The sequence below is a fragment of the Bufo gargarizans genome, chromosome 1 (genome assembly GCF_014858855.1).
Source record: "Bufo gargarizans isolate SCDJY-AF-19 chromosome 1, ASM1485885v1, whole genome shotgun sequence".
Lineage (NCBI taxonomy): Eukaryota > Metazoa > Chordata > Amphibia > Anura > Bufonidae > Bufo > Bufo gargarizans.
The window spans coordinates 733,502,864-733,528,467 of record NC_058080.1 but is presented as its reverse complement, the minus strand read 5'-3'; the positions used below and the strand labels follow the sequence as shown (position 1 = coordinate 733,528,467).

At 46.4% G+C, this 25,604-nt stretch overlaps 1 protein-coding gene across 4 annotated transcripts in view; it reads left to right on the top strand.

Annotated features, from left to right (window-relative positions):
• TESK1 (testis associated actin remodelling kinase 1) overlaps positions 1-4,670 on the top strand; it is a 65,959-nt gene extending 61,289 nt beyond the window's left edge. For all 4 annotated transcript variants that reach the window (XM_044276430.1, XM_044276431.1, XM_044276428.1 and 1 more), the window contains exon 11: positions 1,261-4,670. In XM_044276430.1, the coding sequence (XP_044132365.1) occupies positions 1,261-2,867 (1,607 nt within the window). In that variant the 3' untranslated portion in view covers positions 2,868-4,670. The remainder of the gene's footprint in view (positions 1-1,260) is intronic.
• Positions 4,671-25,604: the final 20,934 nt, after the last annotated feature.

The following is a 25,604-nucleotide window of genomic DNA, read 5'->3' as shown; positions in this document are numbered from 1 at the left end:
TGTTTTATATACCGATATCTGTAGGGTGTTATATACCGATGTCTGTAGGGTGTTATATACCGATATCTGTAGGGTGTTATATACTGATGTCTGTAGGGTGTTATATACTGATATCTGTAGTGTTATATACTGATATCTGTAGTGTTATATACTGATATCTGTAGTGTTATATACTGATATCTGTAGGGTGTTATATACTGATATCTGTAGGGTGTTATATACTGATGTCTGTAGGGTGTTATATACCGATGTCTGTAGGGTGTTATATACCGATATCTGTAGGGTGTTATATACCGATATCTGTAGAGTGTTATATACCGATATCTGTAGGGTGTTATATACCGATATCTGTAGGGTGTTATATACCGATATCTGTAGGGTGTTATATACCGATGTCTGTAGGGTGTTATATACCGATGTCTGTAGGGTGTTATATACCGATATCTGTAGGGTGTTATATACCGATGTCTGTAGGGTGTTATATACCGATGTCTGTAGGGTGTTATATACCGATGTCTGTAGGGTGTTATATACCGATATCTGTAGTGTTATATACCGATATCTGTAGAGTGTTATATACCGATATCTGTAGGGTGTTATATACAGATATCTGTAGTGTTATATACCGATGTCTGTAGGGTGTTGTATACCGATGTCTGTAGGGTGTTGTATACCGATGTCTGTAGGGTGTTGTATACCGATGTCTGTAGGGTGTTGTATACCGATGTCTGTAGGGTGTTGTATACCGATGTCTGTAGGGTGTTGTATACCGATGTCTGTAGGGTGTTGTATACCGATGTCTGCCGGGCGCGGCACACCGATGTCTGCCGGGCGCGGCACACCGATGTCTGCCGGGCGCGGCACACCGATGTCTGCCGGGCGCGGCACACCGATGTCTGCCGGGCGCGGCACACCGATGTCTGCCGGGCGCGGCACACCGATGTCTGCCGGGCGCGGCACACCGATGTCTGCCGGGCGCGGCACACCGATGTCTGCCGGGCGCGGCACACCGATGTCTGCCGGGCGCGGCACACCGATGTCTGCCGGGCGCGGCACACCGATGTCTGCCGGGCGCGGCACACACAGGGGGAAGGTCTTGGAGGCAGTGCTTTCATCTGTCAGCCATCTTTGTTGTAATAATTACCTTGAATACTCTGACCTGATGGCTGTGGAGATCATCTGTTTTAGACCCTGTAGTCAGCATTCACCTCCCCAATCCATGAACACCACCTATTATAACAAGGTTCTTGTCTCTTATAGGTGAGGGGATAAGTTCTGAGCCATCTGATCACAAGTGGACCTGGGATCTCACTACCCCTCCAGACCAGCGCTTGTCCCGGAGTCAGTCCGACATGTTCTCTCCTCAGACACCACTGCCTCTGTGCTCTCAAGGCCCCTACTCAGACCTGTTACCCGACACTCCCGCCCGTTTCAATCCCTTCTCGCAACGAGAAGATCTAAAGGGTGGGAGAATCAAACTCTATGACACCCCAAGCAAATCGGTGATTTCCCTCACCTTTGACCTCCCTCCACCAATGTCCTACCAGCTGAGCAGTCCAGTAACTCCTGAGCCCATGGTGGACGCTCAGTGTGAATTTTCTGACTTGGCGATGAGACCGAGACGTTGCAGATCTCTTCCTTCCTCACCTGAAGTTGTACGTAGAGGCAGCCCTTGTCCTGTCACAACGCCAGTCCAAAGGAGCCATCGAGATACGAGGGAGAGTGATGACCTCTGGCACACACCAAGCATCAGCGATAGACACGCCAGTACAGCCAATGGGTTTTTACCAGTACATGTACCAAATTCTCTGCCCCCAGAAATCTCTCCTGACAATCTGTCAGTACGTGTGAACTCTCCCAAAAATCTGCAGTCCAGTGAGATGACCAGCTCTCTCATAGACAAAGACTGGACCGTGAACAACAGCACCGAACACTGCGGCACAGAAAGGAGAACAATACAACATGGTGACCCACAGATTCTCAGTGAGACACTAAGAGACTACATGAAGGAGATTTCTACAGAAGAGGGTGTCCTACACTGCAACACCAAAAAGACTGCAGGAAGGCCTCCGTGTGGAGAAAGTGGATTTCAGGGGCAGAAAACCATACATTCTTCCACCAGTGTCCATGAGTGGAAGGATGATCACTTCTCTCAGAAACTTCCTCTTCCAGGAGGCCTGCAATCTCAAGAGAGATCCCAGGACTGGAACAGAAAGTGGAATCCCGATGGTGGATCATCAGGGGGTCATCCTGAGCTGGACCACCCTGGTACTGGAGAACCCATGGATTGCTCAAGCAGTCCTGACAGCACCGAAGAGAATACTTTCTGCAGAAGGCCTTCACGCTTACAAACCAATGGATCTCTTCTTGCTCTTTCCTCTCCTCCTCAGTCCTCATCATCTTCCACAGCCTCGTCTTCCCGATCCTCTTCTCCCCCAGTCGGCACCTGGCAACTAGAGTCACAAGGTGTCCCCAACAGGGTGAGTCTCTCGGACAATAACAATGTAGTCAGCAGTAAGCCCATCAGGTGGGTTGGCCTGCTGAATCCACATCCACTGGGTTCTCTGGATGGTAATTTATGGGATGGAAGTTTGCCTGGCCTCGGCTGTGAGGGTGCGGAGAGCGGTAGCATGGCTCCTCTCCATGCATCCTCCAGTTCTGTCCTGGACCCCGAGGAGACTGTGTCCTGTCCCGCCTGCTGTTTGGGGGGATTTAGTTTCATATCAGTATGCCGAAGATCACCTCCAGATACATCCCGCTATCAGAACCTGAACTGTGAGGCGAGTCGAGGACTCATTCACACTGCACCGAGGCTCAGCACTCCTCGACCAGGACCCAGTAGGAAGCTTCCAGAAGCCCAGACTTAGTGCATGGACTGATGCCACGAGGTCTGTAAGGATCAGCACGGCGTGGTGGCTTGGTTTACATAACATGGCGCTGCCATGCGGTTCTCGTCTTTACTCAGCGTTTGCACTTAGCTTCAGCTCCTACTGGTCAGACGAGTGAAGACTTAGGAAAACAGTTTTTTTGTTAAAAAGCGTGTGCTGCACCAGCTTGGCTACGATCGAGGGGTCCTCTGGGTCTATTTATGTCTTGCACATTCAGAGACGCAGCCCTTATCCCTACACTATACATGTCCCTCATGTCCGTACAGTAACAGCGGTGGGGAACGGCATGCCGCCTGCAGGTCTATAGAGCTTACTACCCGTGCACTTGTCAGGACATGGGCATCAGGCTGGGTATAGCTCTGCCCAAACTAGTACACTGCAGATCCCCTTTACATCATAGCAGCATCTCGTCCTGCGCAGTGCAGCAGCAGAAGCTCATACTGTACAGTGCGGAAGCAGCAGTTCACCTCGTACAGTGCGGCAGCAGCAGTTCACCTCGTACAGTGCAGCAGTCACAGCTCGTCTTGTACAGCCCAGCAGCAGTCCGTCTCGTACAGCGTGACAGCTGCAGCAGCTCATTCTGTTCTATGTGACAGCAAAAGCTCGCCCTGTACAGTGCAGCAGTCACAGCTTGTCTCGTGCAGCGCGGCAGCAGTCCGTCTCGTGCAGCGCGGCAGCAGTCCGTCTCGTGCAGCGCGGCAGCAGTCCGTCTCGTGCAGCGCGGCAGCAGTCCGTCTCGTGCAGCGCGGCAGCAGTCCGTCTCGCGCGGCAGCTGCAGCAGCTCATACTGGACTATGTGACAACAGCAGCTCGCCCTGTACAGTGCAGCAGTCACCGCTCGTCTCGTACAGCGCGGCAGCAGTCCGTCTCGTACAGCGCGGCAGCAGTCCGTCTCGTACAGCGCGGCAGCTGCAGCAGCTCATACTGTACTATGTGACAGCAGCAGCTCGCCCTGTACAGTGCAGCCGCACCAGATCTTGGTCTACAGGTCGTGTTAAAAACACTGGTAAGTGGAATATAAATGGAATGAAAGGAATGTGACAATCGCTCCCCACATGTCGTCCCTTAAAACAAAGCCTTTTGGGTTACGGGTATTTGTCCCCCATGGGACGTGACCCTGTTTCCGCTAGTGTGGGTAAATGGACTGAGGTATGTTGCGCCAAGTGTCTCAGGGTACAGCGTGGTCGCTCGACAGCTGTTGCGGTCAGATTCACAGAGTAGCAGGGATCACATAGACATGAATGGGATCGCCGCACCAGTCACAAACAAATCTACCATTCATTTCTAAGGGATCGCTGCTACTCTGCCAGTGTAGTCATGTACCCGTACTGTAAAGCTAACATATCTGCCAGCCATGGGCTGATGATCGATGCCATGATGTGGAGGTTGGGGACACTTTAGTATAAAGACATTGGGAGGATGGGGGTGATGATACTGATATAATGCTGTTTCCGTCCTCTGATCACACCTTCTCCATAGATCTGTATTGTAGCTGCCCCTGCAGAGCATTCAGCTCCTGGAATCTGTATTGTAGCTGCCCCTGCAGAGCATTCAGCTCCTGGAATCTGTATTGTAGCTGCCCCTGCAGAGCATTCAGCTCCTGGAATCTGTATTGTAGCTGCCCCTGCAGAGCATTCAGCTCCCGGGATATTCATTAAGCTGGGTTCACACCTGAGTGTTTTACAGCGCGTTCCTACGCGCTGTAAAACGCTCAACAAGCAAAAACCAATGCTTCCCTATCGGCATGGTTCTCGCCTGAGCGTTTTACAGCGCGTACGATTGCGCTGTAAAACGCACGACGCCCGAGAAGTACAGGAGCTTTTTTGGGGCGTAATGTCGCACGTTCCCGCACATAGACTTCCGGGAACGCGCGAGAATCGGCGTTTGCTTGTTTCCGGAGCTGCGTATGTAAACGCCCGATAAAATCGCGCATACAGAGTACGCTCAGGTGTGAACCCAGCGTTAGACCTGCTGCTGCACTGCACTCAGCTCCTCTGTTCTGTATTAGACCTGCCCCTGCAGAGCATTCAGCTCCCGGGATATTCATTAGACCTGCCCCTGAGCAGCATTCAGCTCCTGGGATAATCCATAGACCTGCACTGCACTCAGCTCCTCTGTTCTGTATTAGACCTGCCCCTGCACTGCACTCAGCTCCTCTGGTCTGTATTAGACCTGCCCCTGAGCAGCATTCAGCTGATAATCCATAGACCTGCACTGCACTCAGCTCCTCTGTTCTGTATTAGACCTGCCCCTGCAGAGCATTCAGCTCCCGGGATATTCATTAGACCTGCCCCTGAGCAGCATTCAGCTGCTGGGATAATCCATAGACCTGCACTGCACTCAGCTCCTCTGTTCTGTATTAGACCTGCCCCTGCACTGCACTCAGCTCCTCTGGTCTGTATTAGACCTGCCCCTGAGCAGCATTCAGCTGATAATCCATAGACCTGCACTGCACTCAGCTCCTCTGTTCTGTATTAGACCTGCTGCTGCACTGCACTCAGCTCCTCTGTTCTGTATTAGACCTGCCCCTGCAGAGCATTCAGCTCCCGGGATATTCATTAGACCTGCCCCTGAGCAGCATTCAGCTGCTGGGATAATCCATAGACCTGCACTGCACTCAGCTCCTCTGGTCTGTATTAGACCTGCCCCTGCACTGCACTCAGCTCCTCTGGTCTGTATTAGACCCGCCCCTGCAGAGCACTCAGTTCCTGGGATATTTATTAGAGCTGCTGTTTCATCACCTATGACAATCTTGTGTCCAGTGCCCCATACTTTTGGTTCTAAACTGTGTCACGCCCTAAGCAAGCACTTTATGCCCTCGCGTTACCCCTCCTATTTCCACCTCCAGTCCCCAGCGTGAAGCACTTTATGTCCCATCACTGAGTTCATAGCACAGCTTTAAAGATGATGAGGGTGGTGATGACGACCCAGTCCTTTTTCCGTGACCTGCACTTTGTCTTCTTTGTCCCGGTTATGCTACTGACACTTTTGGTGAACTTAAGCACTTAACCTCCTTGTGTGCCCCTCACCCATCCACTACATACATTGTCACCTGCACTGGTGGTTCACATTGCTTTACACTACCTCAATGTGTATAACACTGACACGCCCCCCAGCCCCCCCCCCCCCCCCATTTCCCCAGACTTTTTTTTTTTCATCTGCCGTTCTCTGCTACTTTGTATAATAAACACTGCAAACCCACAACTACTACTCAGCTCTGCTTCATATAATGGGATAGTTCGGCTGTGATTATTTTTTGTTTTATACTCGCTGGTTTTCCATTCAGTCGTCTGCACTGATCACGGATGGATCTATGGAAATGTCCTTCAAGAGCGATATTAAGGTGGAAGACAGAGAGGTCCCCTCCCCTTCTATGCAATCATTCCCCCCAGACACAGAGCATCGCAACCCCCTAGATGCTGGGCCCCAGAACCTCTGCTCACATGTCCTCTACTGCAGAATCATTGACTCATTGCATACAATTGGCAGACGTGTAGCACCTCCCGAATCAAGGGCTTCAGTCCACACATGTCCCCAGCAGTCGGTCACCCTGCTTCTTCACCCCCATGGAAAGGTCTAGGTCTTTCATGGACACCGAGCCGGAGCGGTGGTCTGATGCTTCTGCCTTCGACTATTAAGGGCTCTCTATGACTGTGCGTCTCATCTCTGGTACCTCATGCGTTTCGTCTCCCAGGTACCTCGCCTTTTGTTGATCACAATAATCCGCAATGTTTTTGCTCTTGAATCTTTGACATTTTTGCAGCTTTTCTTCGCCCTGTAAATAAAGGTCTCTGTTTTGGCCCCTGAGTCCTGTGGCCCCTGATCTTGTAACCGTGCACTGCCGCCGATTTGTGTTTATTTTCTTGACTTTTATTATTTTGGAAATGGTACCCGAAAAAAAGAATGCGATAATATATTCAGAGCTTATTTAATATGTTCCAATAAAATAAAATTACAAAGACAAATGTGTCTCCCATTATTACAGAACCAAGCCGCACGTGCGAGAGCCTGTGTCTAATGTCCTCGTTATTACCGTCACGGTCATATTGTTGTTTGACCATGACGAGGTTGCCGGTGGCAACGTGTTGTCGGTTTGTACGTGCATTTCCCCTTCAAGGTGTGTGTCCCTGCTGTTTGGTGTGCGAGGGGTTTATCTTCTAGCTCAGGCATCCTCAAACTGCGGCCCTCCAGCTGTTGTAAAACTACAACTCCCACAATGCCATGCTGTAGGCTGATACCTGTAGGCTGTTCGGGAATGCTGGGAGTTGTAGTTTTGCAACAGCTGGAGGGCCGCAGTTTGAGGATGCCTGTTCTAGCTGGTGGGGATTTAGGTGTGTCCTGGATGTGGCCACTATGTGGCTATTACCTGTGGCTTCCTGGCTGGAGTCAGTTGTACTCCAGCCTTGTTTGGTGTTGGAGCTCTGCTCATTTCCTGGGTGGATCTGCCCAGTCCTTGAGGGCCACCTCGTTGGACATAATTTGTCTTCCTTTTGTATGCTCCTTAAACCCACACCTAACATACAAGTGAGGTAGGGTATATTTTCGGGGTGTGTTGTACATCTTAATTGTTATCTTAATTGTTATCTTAACTTAATTGTCATCTTAACTGTTGGTGTTTGTCCCTGCATGTATGGAAGACTTTTTTCCCTGTTTGTTGTGTCCTCCAAAAGGGGGTTGGTTTCCCGGAGGGGTGAACCACTAGCCTGTATGTGGGGCTGCCATGCACCTTGCGGCATGGGGGTCCTGGCGGAGTCTTGTGTGCTGGATACCTGTGTTAGTTGCTGGTACGAGGTCCTGTTTTGAGTTAGGGCCCCTGTATGTATGCACTGGTTCCAGTTGCGGAGTCTTCGGCAGGTAAGTGTGTTGTCTTGTGTTCTTACCTGCTGATCCTCTTGCTGTGTATGGCCTCTCCTTTTTCCTGCTACTAGGTCTTTTGAGACTCCTGTTCTTTCATGTCCTGGAAAAACAGGGCGCCTCTCCTCAGCTCCTATTGTGAGGGATTATCAAGGCCTCAGGTAACCAGGGTCCGAGCCGTTCACTCATACGGTGAGGCGTTAGGGAGAGGATTAGGGACGCTATAGGAGGTGACCTGCTTCCCTTTTTCTGGCTTCTTGGCCTTGCAGCTATCCTTTATCCCTTTACATTGTACGGTGGGGGGTCTCCCCCACTCCCCACCATGACAATTACAGAACCGAGCCGCACGTGCGAGAGCCTGCGCCTAAAGTCCTCGTTATTACAGACCCAAGCCGCGTGTGTAAGAGCCTGTGCCGAATGTCCTCGTGGCTCGGGTCTATAATAACGTGTGATAGCCTGTGCCTAGTGTCCTTGTTATTACAGACCCGAGCTGTGCATGTGAGAGCCTGTGCCTAGTGTCCTTGTTATTACAAACCCGAGCCGCGCATGTGAGAGCCTGTGCCGAATGTCCTCGTTATTACAGACCCGAGCTGTGCATGTGAGAGCCTGTGCCTAATGGCCTCGTTATTATAAACCCGAGCCGCGCATGTGAGAGCCCTCTTTATTATAAACCCGAGCCGTGTGTGTGAGGGCCTGCTCCTAATGTTCTCGTTATTATAAACCCGAGCCGCGCATGTGAGAGCCTGTGCCGAATGTCCTTGTTATTACAGACCCGAGCTGTGCATGTGAGAGCCTGTGCCTAGTGTCCTTGTTATTACAAACCCGAGCCGCGCATGTGAGAGCCCTCTTTATTATAAACCCGAGCCGCGTGTGTGAGGGCCTGCTCCTAATGTTCTCGTTATTATAAACCCGAGCCGCGCATGTGAGAGCCTGTGCCTAATTTCCTCGTTAATATAGACCAGAGCTGCGTGTGAGAGCCTGTGCCGAATGTCCTCGTTAATATAGACCAGAGCTGCGTGTGAGAGCCTCTGCCTAATGTTCTCGTTATTATAAACCCAAGCCGCGCATGTGAGAGCCTGTGCCTAATGTCCTCGTTATCACAGACCTGAGCCACGCATGTGAGAGCCTGCGCCTAATGTCCTCGTTATCACAGACCTGAGCCACGCATGTGAGAGCCTGCGCCTAATGTCCTCGTTATCACAGACCTGAGCCACGCACGTGAGAGCCTCTGCCTAATGTCCTCGTTATTATAAACCCAAGCCGCGCATGTGAGAGCCTGTGCCTAATGTCCTTGTTATTACAGACCCGAGCTGCATGTGTGAGAGCCTGTGCCTAATGTCCTTGTTATTACAGACCCAAGCCGCTTGTTAGAGAGCCTGTGCCTAATGTCCTTGTTATTACAGACCCAAGCCGCGTGTTAGAGAGCCTGTGCCTAATGTCCTCGTTATCACAGACCTGAGCCACGCATGTGAGAGCCTGTGCCTAATGTCCTCGTTATCACAGACCTGAGCCGCGCATGTGAGAGCCTGTGCCTAATGTTCTCGTTATCACAGACCTGAGCCACGCATGTGAGAGCCTGTGCCTAATGTCCTCGTTATCACAGACCTGAGCCACGCATGTGAGAGCCTGTGCCTAATGTCCTCGTTATCACAGACCTGAGCCGCGCATGTGAGAGCCTGTGCCTAATGTCCTCGTTATCACAGACCTGAGCCGCGCACGTGAGAGCCTGTGCCTAATGTCCTTGTTATCACAGACCTGAGCCGCGCATGTGAGAGCCTGTGCCTAATGTCCTCGTTATCACAGACCTGAGCCACGCATGTGAGAGCCTGCGCCTAATGTCCTCGTTATCACAGACCTGAGCCACGCATGTGAGAGCCTGCGCCTAATGTCCTTGTTATTACAGACCCGAGCTGCATGTGAGAGCCTCTGCCTAATGTCCTTGTTATTACAGACCCGAGCTGCATGTGAGAGCCTGTGCCTAATGTCCTTGTTATTACAGACCCAAGCCGCGTGTTAGAGAGCCTGTGCCTAATGTCCTCTTTCTTACAGACCTTCACCTATTATAAACCTGTCCTTGTTATTACAGACCTTCACCTCTTATTAGAGACCTGTTGTGTTATTACAGACCTGTTCCCCATGCTAATAAATAGCTGTGCCTTGTGTTATTACAGGTCTGCACCTCATGCCTCCCTTTCTCATTTAAGGGGACAGAGATGAGTGTTGCAGGGGCCATGTTATATGCCATGTTGTAGCCCCCTGTACACATACTGAAGATTTGTTCGTCTACACGTGACTGCGTCTTATTACAGTAGAGCTTGTAGATTTGCCATATACTCTGTTATGTTAGGTCATTCAGGAGGAGCTTAAATACAAACTAACCCCCGAGTGCAGGAAGTTGTGGAGTCAAGAAACAACTGCTTCCACGGCTCCAGGACCTTACCATGGGGATCTCCAGTGGGTTAATGCAGAGGACATCTGACATTTACTCTCTGCACAGAGTCCTATTGTCTCTCAGTTCTATAAATGTCTCGTAGGTGTGAGCAGTGAATGGACACGTTGTCTGGATCACCCTCTGTGTAATATAAGGACAGCTGTGGTATGGACGAAAGGCTTTAGAATCTGATGCTGTCACATCTGGGGAGAAGTAGGCTAACCTCTCATTGACTGCAGGCTCCATGGTAAGGACGGTATGCACTGGATGTAAGAATACAGTGCTAAGAAAGAAATACTGGGTCATCACCTAACACTTCCTTCACCATTCTGGTCAATAGATCTAAAGCTAGCCCTGGATGTTCACCACAGCGCACTATGAGATTGGTAGGATTCAGCTGCTAATGTCTGCAGGATAAGACTCCAGAAAACAGGTCTGAGTTCAGAGGTAGCAGGCCTTTAAGATGCCAAGGAGCAGCAGCTCTCTAAACCAAGGAAGAAGCTATACTCCGTGAGTAATATGTACCACATACGGGATTTCATCAATTGCCGCACCACGGGGGGTTATCTATCTTATCACCTGTGAGTGCGGCAAGCGATATGTGGGAAAAACCCGCAGAGAACTACGTAAACGTATGGGTGAACATGTTGGAGACCTACGGAACGACAGGGACACCCCTGTGGCTAGACATTTTCAGACTGCCCATGAGGGTCGGATCTTAGCAATCACCATCATGGGCGCCGAACACGTCAAGACATCTCCACGGGGGGGGGGGGGTTGACTGGGATAAACGTATCCTCCAACAGGATTGTTGGTGGATTTTTTTATTTGAAAACCACCAACCCCCATGGTCTAAACGACCAATTACAGTTTGGATGTTTCCTGTGACATTGTGTGTCTCCCTATTATTACCCCCTTCTACATTACTACGGGGCCATGCAGCGGTATCTGCCACTTCTACCTGTGCAGGCACTGCATGGGCCCCTATAGCCGTCTTTTAATGTGCCCTGTGCGTTAGCCCGATACGCTTTGAGCTGTACTTGGTTTAACTTGGGACCAGCAGGTACCTATTTTGCTGATCACCTTCATGTGTGTTTTCCTCCTGCTTGGCATGTGGTTTTCTTTGCCTCCGATGTCCCCTTCTTTGTTCCTGCTCACACTGGGAGTTGGGCTACTGCCACTCCTCTCGTGTACTTGGGATTACCTTTTGTAGTAGCCGGACAGCGGCCCCCTGGCTTTCCAGCTCCAACTTTCCCCCACCTACAGCGTCAGACTGCCGATACTCTGTATGCTTACTGCACAGACTAAAACATCCCCGGGTGACGTCACTGAGGCTGCCCGAAGTACTGGTAAGCCTGGCGCATGCATGACCCCGTGTTAGGAGGTCACTAGGGTCTATCAGGTCAAGTAGGGCATTACAGGGATAGTCCAGTTCCTTGAGGCTTCCCTAATAATAGTAAGAACTTCCCATTTTTTACAAGGTACTTCACTTGACAGGGTATGGATACATGAGACACATCTGTTTTCCACTGTGCACTCTGTCGTTATACAGGCGCATACACATGTTAGTCTGTGTCTCCGTTTCCATCTCATTGGTGTCCAGCTAGACCTAGCACCCACTTATGGGGGCTTCATTTTGGGGCCTCTAGAGTGTGATTTAGCACATATATATATATATAGACCGTGCGATCTAGCTGCCAGTATATGTTTGTAAGGGGCCTTTTTCTTAGTGAGATTTTACACGATATTATTAAAGGTTACGTTTTAGCATGTTACTGCCCCTTTATATTTCTTTGCTATTCAATTTCTGAGCAGTGCTTGGGGAGAAGTGTGCAGCACCGCTCTCCCCCGGTAGGGACAATCCCATATATATATTTTTTTTTCTGAAACGCATTGGGACAAGCTCACTGGAAACAAATTATTTCCTAATTTTCATGGCGTTATAGGTCATAAGATAGGGTTTAGCCACTGATAAGTGGCCAGAGGCTGAACGGAAAAAAAAAAATCTCATTACCTGTATGCTCAATATAAGGAGAATAGCAGAAACTCCTAATGCTGGCCATACATGTAATGATTGCGGAGACCCTCAAATGCCAGGGCAGTACAAACACCCACAAATGACCCCATTTTGGAAAGAAGACACCCCAAGGTATTCGCTGAGGGGCATATTGAGTCCATGAAAGATTGAAATTTTTGTCCCATATTAGCGGAAAGGGAGATTTTGTGAGAAAAAACAAAAAATAATAAATTTCCGCTAACTTGTGCCCAAAATTTTTTTGTTCTATGAACTCGCCAGGCCCTTCATTGAATACCTTGGGGTGTCTTCTTTCCAAAATGGGGTCACATGTGGGGTATTTATACTGCCCTGGCTTTTTAGGGGCCCTAAAGCGTGAGAAGAAGTCTGGGATCCAAATGTCTAAAAATGCCCTCCTGAAAGGAATTTGGGCCCCTTTGCCCACCTAGGCTGCAAAAAAGTGTCACACATCTGGTATCACCGTACTCAGGAGAAGTTGGGGAATGTGTTTTGGGGTGTCATTTTACATATACCCATGCTGGGTGAGATAAATAAAAGTCAACTTTTCCCATTTTTTTTTATACAAAGTTGGCATTTGACCAAGCTATTTATCTCACCCAGCATGGGTATATGTAAAATGACACCCCAAAACACATTCCCCAACTTCTCCTGAGTACAGCGATACCACATGTGTGACACTTTTTTGCAGCCTAGGTGGGCAAAGGGGCACACATTCCAAAGAGCACCTTTCGGATTTCACAGGCCATTTTTTACAGATTTTGATTTCAAACTTCTTCTCATGCATTAGGGCCCCTAAAATGCCAGGGCAGTATAACTACCCCACAAGTGACCCCATTTTGGAAAGAAGACACCCCAAGGTATTTCATGATGGGCATGGCGAGTTCATGGAAGTTTTTTATTTTTTGTCACAAGTTAGTGGAATATGAGAGTTTGTAAGAAAAAAAAAAATCATAATTTTCCGCTAACTTGTGACAAAAAATAAAAAGTTCTATGAACTCACTATGCCCATCAGCGAATACCTTAGGGTGTCTACTTTCTGAAATGGGGTCATTTGTGGGGGTTTTCTACTGTCTGGGCATTGTAGAACCTCAGGAAACATGACAGGTGCTCAGAAAGTCAGAGCTGCTTCAAAAAGTGGAAATTCACATTTTTGTACCATAGTTTGTAAACGCTATAACTTTTACCCAAACCATTTTTTTTTTTTTTACCCAAACAAACATTTTTTTGTTTTTTTATCAAGGACATGTAGAACAATAAATTTAGCGAAAAGTTTATATATGGATGTCGTTTTTTTGGCTAAATTTTACAACTGAAAGTGAAAAATGTCATTTTTTTGCAAAAAAATCGTTAAATTTCGATTAATAACAAAAAAAGTAAAAATGTCAGCAGCAATGAAATACCACCAAATGAAAGCTCTATTAGTGAGAAGAAAAGGAGGTAAAAATTAATTTGGGTGGTAAGTTGCATGACCGAGCAATAAACGGTGAAAGTAGTGTAGTGCCGAAGTGTAAAAAGTGGCCTGGTCATTAAGGGGGTTTCAGCTAGAAGTGGTTAAAGAGACAGACATTTACCTGTGGATTACAAATAGTATTGCGCAATACTTAGGGTGCATCCCAACGAGGAACTCGTCCAGGAACATACCAGTGCAGCTAGGCTGCTTAATGGACTTTGCAACAAAACTTCACATTTATTGGGTTATTGTTAGGCTGTGTTAAATTCACTGTTGGTTTATTTCCTGTGTACCAATCTGTTTTATATATTCGCAGCTTCTTGTTCACTACATTGTTCAGTAAACTCAACTGCTAGGAAAGAACCTTTGTCTGTGTGGCATCGTGTAACCTCTGTACCTGTGGGCCCAGCCCTCGATCTTTTTTCATTTGGCACTGCGAGAAGGGTACATTGATCACCATGCAGAACCCAAACGGTTCTGAGGCGGTTCCAGCTGTGGCCTCCATCACCCCTCCTGCTGTGGGAGTAGCTCCGATCATGTGTTTGCCTGCAGGGGCAATATTGAATCAGCTAGTGCGGTTTGATGGCCAAAATATGCTGCTAGAAGACTGGGCCGCACACCTTAAGAGCACCCTTAGGTTGCACAACTTGGCTCTGGATTTACAATCGGATGTGGCGCTGAACGCCTTGGAAGGGGATGCTAGACGCACTGTCATTATACGTCCAGAAGAGGGAAGGAAAACACTGGATGCTATATTCTCGAGTCTATCTACCAGGGCTGTGGAGTCGGAGTCGAGGAGTCGGAGTCAATTTTGGGTACCTGGAGTCGGAGTCGGCAAAAAATGAACCGACTCCGACTCCGACTCCTACTAAATTTAAATTGGAATAAAAAAATAAAAAAGCAAGTTTAAATGTCCGAATTCATAAACAGTTATAATTAATGACTTCTCTACTGTAAGAATAAAGGTCAATGCATGCAGTGCCTCACGTAACCGCAAAACAAACGCGTTCAGTGATGTGAAGAAGCATGCTTTTCATATGCTTCACTATATGGTACGCAATGCACAATTAGGAGTGGCAATACATATACTTTGCATTGTGTTGTGTTCTGATGTTACAGGGAACACAATGCCCATGGTTATCCTCGCCTCTCACTGATAAGGGATTAAGTAAATATGTGTTTTGCAGGACTAGAGACACTTGTATAAGTGAAGGGAATGGAGGGTCAATAGTTCAAGACTGAAGCTGTAAACCATGGATGTCAAACTCATGGCCCTCCAGATGTTGCAAAACTACAACTCCTATCATTCCCTGATAGCTGTAGTATGCCCAGGCATGATGGGAGTTGTAGTTTTGCAACAGCTGGAGGGCCACGAGTTTGACATCCCTGCTGTAAACCATTGGAAAAACTGCTGTCATTCAGCTAAGGCTATAAAACGTGTAAACTCAGAATGTTATCTTAAACTTTAAACATGACTGTGGGATTCTTCTAGGGAAATCATGTTTTAAAATAAATGTCCCTTCTTGGATCCTCCCACTGCCCTGTCTTCAGCAGAAGATCAGCACACAAAGGAGAAGGCAGCAGCTTCTGCCCAACTACCTCTCTGTGCTAGAAGAGCTTAGAAGAACTTCTTTCTTTCCTTCAAGGAATGTATAAAAATACATTTGCATATTAAATACAGAGGAGTCGGAGTCGGAAGTACAAAAAACTGAGGAGTCGGAGTCGGAGCATTTATCTACCGACTCCACAGCCCTGCTATCTACAGAGAAACAACCAGTACCGGCAGCCTTAGGTCCCGTTTCTTCACTCGCTTAAAGCGTGAAGATGAGACTATTCCCCAGTTTGCCAATGCCCTCCAGGAGATCTGGTCATATGTACGGAAGAGAGAGGCCAACAGTGCTAACATTCTTGGAAATGGAGATCAAATCCTCTGGGACCACTTCGTACTTGGATTGCGTAGCCCTCCTCTTCGCCAGGCTCTCAGGGAACGTATCCTGGTAGATGCTACATTGCAGTTTCAGAAGATACAAGCAGAAGCTGTGGTCCAAAACAAGGAAGAGGCGTATTTGGGCTTACACGGTAAGGATGCAGGCTGCTGGAAGTCAAAGAACTCCCTCTGATGGAGAGGATCTGTGAGAGGCAGTGAAGGCACTGAGTGTATCCATGGGGGAAATTCGGAGGCAATTGGCACAGTTACAGGCTCCATTGATGGCCCCAGTTCAGTCCAATTACTGGAAAAAGGATGCTGCCCCCCTGGGTTCCCCTCTATATCAAGCAATTCCAGAAGCTGGGTGAGAGGCTCTCCCAGGCACTAGACTGGTCCATCACCACCTACAGATGCACAGACATGTTGTCCTCCAAAAGAAGGGAAGGCAAGAGGGCCGCAGTGTTGGATTTGCCAAGAAAGAGGACCTATCTCCCGTCAATGCCCACAAAAGGCCCTGAATCCAGAACAGCCGCCGTTAAACGGGAACCCCTCACGGTAGTGGAGCACACTGTGGGGGAGGCCAGTTGCTGGGTTACCCCTAATGACCTCTGGGACCTGGTGACTGAAAGCCCCTACTTACAGGTGCAGATTGAAGAACAGATGGTGGAATGTCTTGTAGACACAGGGTCGGAAGTAACCACGATGCCAGTGAAGTTCTTTGAGAGATACTTCGGCCACCTCATGAAGCCTGACAAGGGCACTGTGATTAAGCTGATGGTGGTAAATCATCTTGGATGAGAATGAAGCTATGCTATGGATCAGTTCATGTTTACAAAGGAGCGTCCGAGTTATTGGAGGAAGATGACTTTCCCACAAGCCTACCCAGAGAACATTCAAGAGGTTCATCCGGACATGCGGTATCTGCAAAAGCACTTCTAAGGGTAAGCCAGTTGGAGCAATAAATGCCCCATATGGAAGAGCCTGCACCGTACCTCCGCGACAGGAGAAGATGATGCGAATGCCTGTCGGAAGCCGGCAGAAACTGAATGGCATAGATGTGCGGATAGAACCACTGGGCATGTCGGAAGCCAGCCAGAGCCCAGTGGTCGCCAGGACCATCATGACAGGGGACATGTGTTAGTCTAGTGTGTCAACGTACACGATCATGAAGTTACCTTCCATGCTGGAGAGAAAGTGGCTGAGTTGTATGTGCTGCAAGGAGAACCACTCGCAGGTAGTCAGTTCGACCTATGGGCTGTTGAAAATGATGCCTGGACCAGAACTCTGTGGAAGAACCCAAGCCTGAGTGGAATGGCCGGCGGATCTTAGAACAAATGGAGATGGATGTGTACCAAGTTCACTGCCAATCAGATAGAGAAGATTGAAGCAGTGCTATGGGAGTTTCAATCTGCCTTTTCCCGGTGTGAGGAGGATTTCGGGTGCACAACAGCTATCGAACACAAAATACCTACTGGGGTTACTTCTCCGATTCGAGAAAGGTACCGGCAGATTCTGCCCACTCTCTACCATGAAGTAAAAAAGATGCTGTCATAGATGTTAGATAGGGGAGTGGTAAAAGAGAGACAAAGCCCGTGGGCTGCACCAGTGGTCTTGGTGCGGAAGAAGGATGGGTCCTTGAGGTACCTGTGTGGACTATCGAAAGCTAAATGCTGCCTCAGTAAAGGACTTTTTCCTCTGCCTAGGATTGAAGAGTCATTGATGGCACTACAGCATGCCAAGTATTTCTCAACTCTGGACTTGGCGAGCGGTTACTGGCAAGTACCTGTGGCAGAGAAATGGGGCTGTATGAGTTCAACAGAATGCCCTTCGGACTGACGAATGCTCCGGGTACGTTCCAATGCCTAATAAAACACTGCCTGGGTGAACTGAACTTTGAGTTGATTCTGATCTACCTGGATGATGTGATAGTCCAAGCACCTACATTTGAAGAACATTTGTGGAGACTGCGGCAAGTGTTAGGTAGGCTCCGCGCTCATGGCCTTAAGATCAAACCAATGAAATGCCATCTCTTCCAAACTAGCCTAGAGCATCTTGGACACATCATATCAGTGGAGGTAGTTCGCCCTGCAGAGAGTAAAGTAGAGGCAGTGAGTAAGTGGCTGCAACCTAAGATGCTTCGAGAAGTGAAAGCATTCCTAGGATTTGCTGGTTACTATTAAAGATTTATAAAGGGCTTTGTGAAGATCGCCGGTCCCCTACACAAACTCTTGAGAGGGACTGCCCAGGATCCGAAGACACGGCCCATATCATGGGGGCTGCCACAGCAGCAAGTGTTTTGACAAGTTTAAGAGAGCCCCGATTAGCTTCTCCCATCCTGGCATATGCTCAGTATGACAGACCATTCACACTCTACACTGACGGAAGTTTGCATGGACTGGGAGCAGTACTAGCACAAGAACAAGACGGGCAAGAAAGAGTCATTGCGTATGCTAGTCGGTCTCTACGGGACTCTGAGTGCAATCCAAAAAATTATAACTCCTTCAGACTCAAGTTGTTGGCGTTAGTCTAGGCAATGACTGAAAAATTCTCAGGGTATCTCACCGGGGCACAGATCCTAGTAAGAACAGACAATAAATCATTGGCTCACCTGCAGAATGTAAAGCTGGGCGCCTTGGAGCAGAGATGGATGGCTAGACTGGCGAAGTTTGACTATACCATCAAATACTGTGACGGTAAAGACAACGCGGATGCGGATGCACTGTCTAGAGTCACCTGGGATTTCCCAGTAGTTGAGGTTGATTAAGAGAATGAAGGGACTGAGATACACGATCTTGAGCTGGCCACAGGTGACTGTTAAGGCACTTGACCAAGTGGGGTGGCTACTGGGGGTACTGTGTTGCTGGGAAAGACTGAGGAAGAATGGACCCAAGTGCAAGATGATGACCCTGACTTAAAGAAGATCAAATACTGGGTGAAGATTGGGATATGGCCCAAGATTGAAGAGCAAAGTCGCTAGTCCTCAGATGGATGGAAGCTAATGCAGCAGTGGGATCGGCTGCAAATCCAAAATGGAATCATGTACCGGAAGGTGTTCCTGCCTACCGATTTTGAAGAAAGGTGGAAGATAGTGATACCTAGTAGCCTGGCCCAAAGGGTCACCCCTCGAGGGACATAAGAAGGGTGCCCACTTTGGAACAGAGAAGACATACAAGTGGGTACAGAGATTCGTATTCTGCCCGCAGTTGAAACAGATGGTCCATGAAGTGTACCAGAAGTGTAGAGGATGTGAGCTGGTGAAGCCTCCTGAACAGAGAGCCCCAATTCAAGTTATCCGCACCACTGGAGATCCTAATGATCGATTAAATCTTGATCGGCCAGTCGGTGAGTTGTCACCAGTATTGCCTTGTGAAGACTGATCACTCCACAAAGTTCTCTGTGGCAGTGCCCACCCATGACCAGACGGCGGAATCGGCCGCCCATGCAGTGTGCAAACACTTTATCCAGGTGTACGGATGCCAAAGAAGATTCATTCGGATCAAGGAGCTTGCTTCCAAGAAAAGTTGATAAAATAATTGTGTCGGCTGTATGGGATTGAGAAGTCACAAACAACGCCATACCACCCGAAGGGCAATGGGGCATGTGAAAGATTCAACAGGACGCTTCTACAGATGCTCCAGACCCTGGAGAAAGAACACAAGTTGCGCTGGCCCGAGTATTCACCTGAACTACTATGGGCATATAATAACATAGCGGCTATACTCCTCACATGCTGCTGTTCGGTTGTCCAGGGCAAGAAGTTGCCAAAATGAACCTTGGAACTCTTTTAGAAGAGTCCCCCAGGATATCTGACTCAGGGGTGCAGGAGCACTAAGACAAACTGAGGACTATTCATCGGTTGGTCAATGAGAAGTTGCAAGCCTGAGAGTCCAAGATACATAGGGTGGTGGCTAATCCCTACACTGCCTTTACAGACTGATGAGTCGTCCATGCCTAATTGTCCAGTATCAGACACTATTCCTGAAAATGCGCTACCACCCCAGGAGGGTTCTGTTCCTGCACCAATGACAGAGGACCCAGGCCTTTGCAGATCGGAGCACTCCACGGCAAGTATTCCCCCTCAGTGCTATGCAGCAGACAAATATTTTTTGGTAGAGCTGTTGGGACGCCATAATTCTAGTGGGGTGGCATGTAAGGATGTGGTGCAAGGGACCTTAAAGGGTTTCTACCACCTCATTTTGACCGAATTAGCTTTCAGACACTAGCGATCTGCTAGTGTCTGATCTCCATAACCATGTAATTCTCAGACCTTTGTGTGGAGCCGTTTTATTAAAAAACAAACTTTTATTCCTGTGCAAATGAGCCTCTAGGTGCTATGGGGGCGTCTTTTCAGCACCTAGAGGCTCGGTCTACTCGCACTGTATACCGCCCCGCTCGTCCGTCAAGCCCGCCCATCTCGTCTTGAATGCCTGCCTCCATCTCAGCCATCGGTCGAATTCTCACGCCTGCGCCGTTCACTTCTGTCTTCGGCGCAGTGAGTGAAGGCCACTCTCCTGATGCCGGCTTCCTCAGTGTGCCGTAGTCGGCGCAGGCGCAGTGAGGAATCCGGCACCAGGAGCGCATCATTCACTCACTGCGCCGAAGACAGAAGTGAACGGCGCAGGTGCGAGAATTCGTCCGATGGCTTAGATGGAGCTGCTATAAGCAAACTAGAACAACAGTAGACATGCGAAAAATCGGTATTGAATATTACAACCAGTACAAGCGGACTAAATCCTGGATAGAAAATTATAAATATAAAAGGAAAAAAAATAAAAAAATCGCACCAGAAAAAACGCATTTAAATCAGGGATATAAATCACATCTAAAAACTCCATACTGGCCTTGAAAGATACGATTTTGGATCCAGTCCGGATTTTTCCAAAGACCAACATCAGGTATATATTGTACCGATCCATGGAATGGGGGTATGCCATTGAGGAAGGGGAAGCGTCTCCCCGAAACGTGTCTGGTGTCAAACACTTGGATGAATACCCCGTTTTCCTATACAACTTAGTGCACTATGAAGAAAAGGAATCCTTGGACTTAGCAACAGAAGATCGCAGTACGTCATCCAGCAGCGCCAACAGAGAAAGGTCCGTGATCCTCACATTGAACGAACATCACCTGCGAGAGACACGTGGGACGCGAGCAGCTCCACAGCCGGGACGCCGGCAGACTCAACGGAGCAAGGGCTCGAAATTAAGTCCCGATTTACCTACAATAGTGGGTATAACAATAAGAAACACCTCATCAAGTAACAAACAAACGAACTGCCTCGGCTATCTAAGCGAAGAATCCCCACTGCAATTACATGCGCATTTACTGCAATAGCCAGCAGTCGGGCACAACATAGTATCAGTCTGTAGCAGCTGAAGCGCTTTTCTTGATACAGACGTTTGATACAAATGAACTGCTTTGGCCATTTAAGTGAAGGCTCTTTGCTGTAATTTAGCTGCATGTAAGCATATTGTGACAGCCAGCAGCTGGTAAGCTGATACTGGCTCCACACAAAGGTCTGAGAATTGCATGGTTATGGAGATCAGACACTGGCAGATCGCTCGTCTCTGAAAGCTAATTCGGTCAAAATGAGGTGGTAGAAACCCTTTAAATGTATTATTCTGCAGGTGTAAATTGTATAATGCTCAATAAATATATAAATGTCGCACTAGGGCACTGAAACCACACCAGGTGCTCCTGTAAATTGAGACCACTCTCTCAATACAGCAAATAATATAAAATGGATAAACAGGGCACTCACGGATAGCCGAGACCAAGTATTAGAAGCAATTATTAGCTTTTATTACTACAACAAATAAAGTCGATAAAACAATGTAGCACAATGTGGCACAATAATAATAGATAAAACAATGTATCACAAAAAACAGTATCGTAGGTGAGCTGTAGATAGGATATATTATAGTCTATTGACCAGCTGAAAAATGTTCAATGATGCGATCTAATATATCTCCAGTCCAATGACGTTGTATCCGAAAATGCTATCAATGAATCATTGACTGCAGTGTTTCAATTGAGAATGGCGGCGTCACGCCGAAGCAATAAGGTAGCGGCGTCCCGCTCCTGAATAGCTTGCAAAGAAAGATAATCCGTTACCTTTACATCGACCTGTAGTTCGTCCGGAAATGTCACTTTAAGCCTTCAGATGTTTTGTTCCCAGAATATGCCTTTTGTTGTATTTTAGCACTATTCCATCAGGATATTGAATTCGGCTCGTTTTTTTCCGTTACGGTCGGTTAGTTGGTAACTCCAATATTTCAGTACAGCAATGGGGTGTAGCACCAGACGCGTTTCGGGGTCCAAACCCCTTCCTCAGTGGCATGCTTCACCCCATTACACACCCCTCTTTTATACTGAATGTTCTTTGCTTTGATTGGTCCCAATTGGATCGTAACTTCCTGTTTGTCGATCATACTCAGGTGTTCTACCCTACAGCTCTAATATGGGCATAGTATTGCATGGGAAAGAATTGTCAAAATTGTAAGGCACCAAGAAAAAGTCTTCTTTAGCGGCTTTAGCAGTTTGATATAGTTCTGCAATTTCATCCAATTGTATATCTACAACTGCTGCATACTATGGAATAAAAAACGCATCTACACCTTATGCGTTTTTGATGCGGTTTTAATGCGTTTTCCGCTTTTATAATTTTTTTTTTATTTTTTTTTTTAAAGTGGATAAGAGCAGAACTAGATCAACCAAAAGCCTCTTACTCATGTACAACATCACAATATTTATAAAAATGAAAGATTCCACTTTTTAGGGGATACTTTGTAACCCAGTAGTTGTTTATTACATACCACATCTATATATTACATAGTGTCGCTTATATAACCATATATAAATCAAACTTTAGTTAAAACATATTATGAGCACAAATATGATATTGCAAATAAAATAAAGTAAAAAGACTTCACCAATGTCTAAAATGTATAAAATATACATTATTAAAATGTTAAAATGAGGGATGTGTTGTGGTGGGCACCCATGTCTAGAGGAGAAACCGACTGTGAGTAGAAACAGTCGGTTAGTCGTCGAAACATCGGTGACCACCACTTTCTCATAAGAACCCAAAGAGCTCAAATTCTGCATTGAGCCCCCTGGGCATCAGGGTATCAAGTTCAAAAATTCTTTTAGTTTCTAATCTAGACATCTTTTCTATGTGGTTGCCTCCTCTCCATTCTTTCTCCACTTTATCAATGGCAAAAAATTTTAGACCTGAAGGGTCCTGATTGTGTGTAATTTTAAAGTGGTAAGATAGTGAATGGTTTTCAACTCCCTTCCGTATATTGTTTGTGTTCCGAAATACGCTTTTTTAGAACCCTTTTAGTTCTACCTATATATAGTCGTTTACACGGGCATTCTATGGCGTAAATTACATTGTCTGAGTTACAGGTTAGGCACTCCTTTATTGAATGGCAATAGTTGTTGTGGGTAGATACCAATTCACTAGTCTTTTTCTGGAAGGATGTAACTTTACAGTTTTTACAACTACCACACCTGAAAAAACCTTTTAGGCCTATCCAACCTGAAATGGTAGATTCCCTGTTTATTTGTTTTTTCACAGTGGGTGCCACTTTTAGGCCTAAATTGGGTGCCTTCGTAAAAATAATTCGTGGATTTACTGGTATGGCAGTGCCTATGGTTTTGTCCTTTTGTAATAAATGCCAGTGTTTGGTTATAATTTGGCGTATTCTTTTATAATCATCGCTAAAGGGTAAGATTAACTGTAACGATTCTTGGGGAGATTCTGAATTATGTATTTTATCCTCAAAAAAGGACTTTCGATCCATGGTTTTTACTTGCTGAAGTGCTTTGTCCAGGATTTCTATAGGGTAATTTTTCTCCAAAAAACTTTCCCTCATTTTATTGGCCTCCAACATATATTGTGTTTCCAATGTACAGTTTCTTTTTATTCTTCGGAATTGTCCTTGTGGGATGTTTAATAGCCAGCTAGGGAGGTGACAACTATTAAAAAGAATATAGCTATTCTTGGCAGTAGGTTTAATGAAAGTGCTGCAAATAACATCTTGATTTACTATATTAATGTGCAAATCTAAAAATTCTATCTTCTCCTGACTTGTCACTCCTGTAAATTTAAGGTTAATATCGTTAGAGTTAATGTTTCAGTGCCCTAGTGCGACATTTATATATTTATTGAGCTTTATATTGTCCACTCATTATGTCTGCACAGGACACGGTAAACACCATGGATATCTGGGACCATGTAGAAACTAAAAGATTGAAGGTTGAAAATTTTGTGTTTAACAATGAAGAGGTTAATGTAGAAAATGATAGAATGATGAGAAACACATTCAGGGAGTTGGAGAATTTACTGGTGAAGCAGCTAAGACAAAGATGGGAGATTAAGACACTATGCAGGTTTGTGGATTGTGGTAAAACTCCAAAGGGTTTAACATTGACTAAATCCCCTGCACAGGATCTCCATAGTCCCACATTTAACACTGAATGGGACCAGCTGCTCCATCAGTATTCCCTTTCCTTGGTAGAGTTAATTCTGAAAAGAAGGAAAGAAATATTGAGCGAGGTGACGGATAAGATTAATGAGATGAAAACTAATATGGGAAAATTGCCAAGAAATGATGAATTCAACTATTGGCAATCTAAACTTTGTAATAATCTCGATAAAGTAGAGCAAGATATAATGGAAAAGAAAATTAAGAAATTACATTTTATACCTAAAATTGGGCAGAACCAAATTACCAATACAGGTAATTCTATTATAAACACTGAAACAATAGGAATCCTAACAGAGGAAACACAAAATGTGACGGACAGAGAAAGATCCCATAACACTGTTAAATACACAATACCAACACAGAACCGTTTTGAGGCACTTGAAGACAGGCAGGTTTTTTTAGACAGGACCCCACCACATCACAGGACACGGTTAAGACATATACCACCACAGGAGGAAGCTCATACACACAATATCACTCATCAGGGGGATCATCAATACAATTTGAGGAACAGGCCCCAAACAATGTACACTCCATATCACCAACAAGTAGACAAATCACAAAGACACTATGTCCCCTATCAAGAGCACTACACTGCACAACCAAATCACCATCAGGAACACCATTACCCAAAAAGGATAAAATCATACGAGGGAGACAGACACAAATACGTAGAGGAGGCAGGAAGAAAAAGGGGACAACGCAGATGAGTTTAGATCTAATAGAAAATGATTCTATTATCAATCTGAGTTCCATAACCCTTACAGATCCCCAAAAACAATTATTAAATAAGGGCCTTAAATTTGCCCCCACAATTGCCCTAAATAAATTTGACACCTTTATAGGGGTGGAAAAATTTATAAGACGTTTGTGCCTCAAAAAATACTTCCTTAAAAATCCAACTACTAGAGAAATTGACAGAAATGACCAATATATACATACAACATGTAAAAATAGATCTAAAAAATATCCCAAAAATGAAATTAGCCATGAAATGGCAAGTTTCAAAAAATGTGTAGAAAGTGATATACGGAAAATCAAAAATATCACTAAATATAAACGGAAAAATTTGTCCAATGATGAAATAAGAGCTCTTAAGACTCTGCAGAAAGATAATAGTATAGTGATACGACCAGCAGATAAAGGAGGATCCATTGTGATCCAGGACATTTCCAAATATAACATGGAATGTCTAAGACAGTTGCAAGACACTAATACCTATCGCAAATTACCTAGTGACCCCACTAACCATTTTTATACAGAACTGGTGGCTTTTTGTGACAGAGGCCACAAGAAAGGTATTTTAACGGATGAGGAGCACAAATTTTTATTGAATAAAACCCCGCGAATACCCATGTTCTACTGCGTACCAAAAGTACACAAAGATCAAGAAAATCCCCCAGGCAGGCCTATAGTGTCAGGCATTGGATCCCTTACGTCAAATCTATCACAGTATATAGACCAAATGTTACAACCTAGGGTCCAAAAAACTGAGTCATATACAAAGGACACTACACAAATTATTCA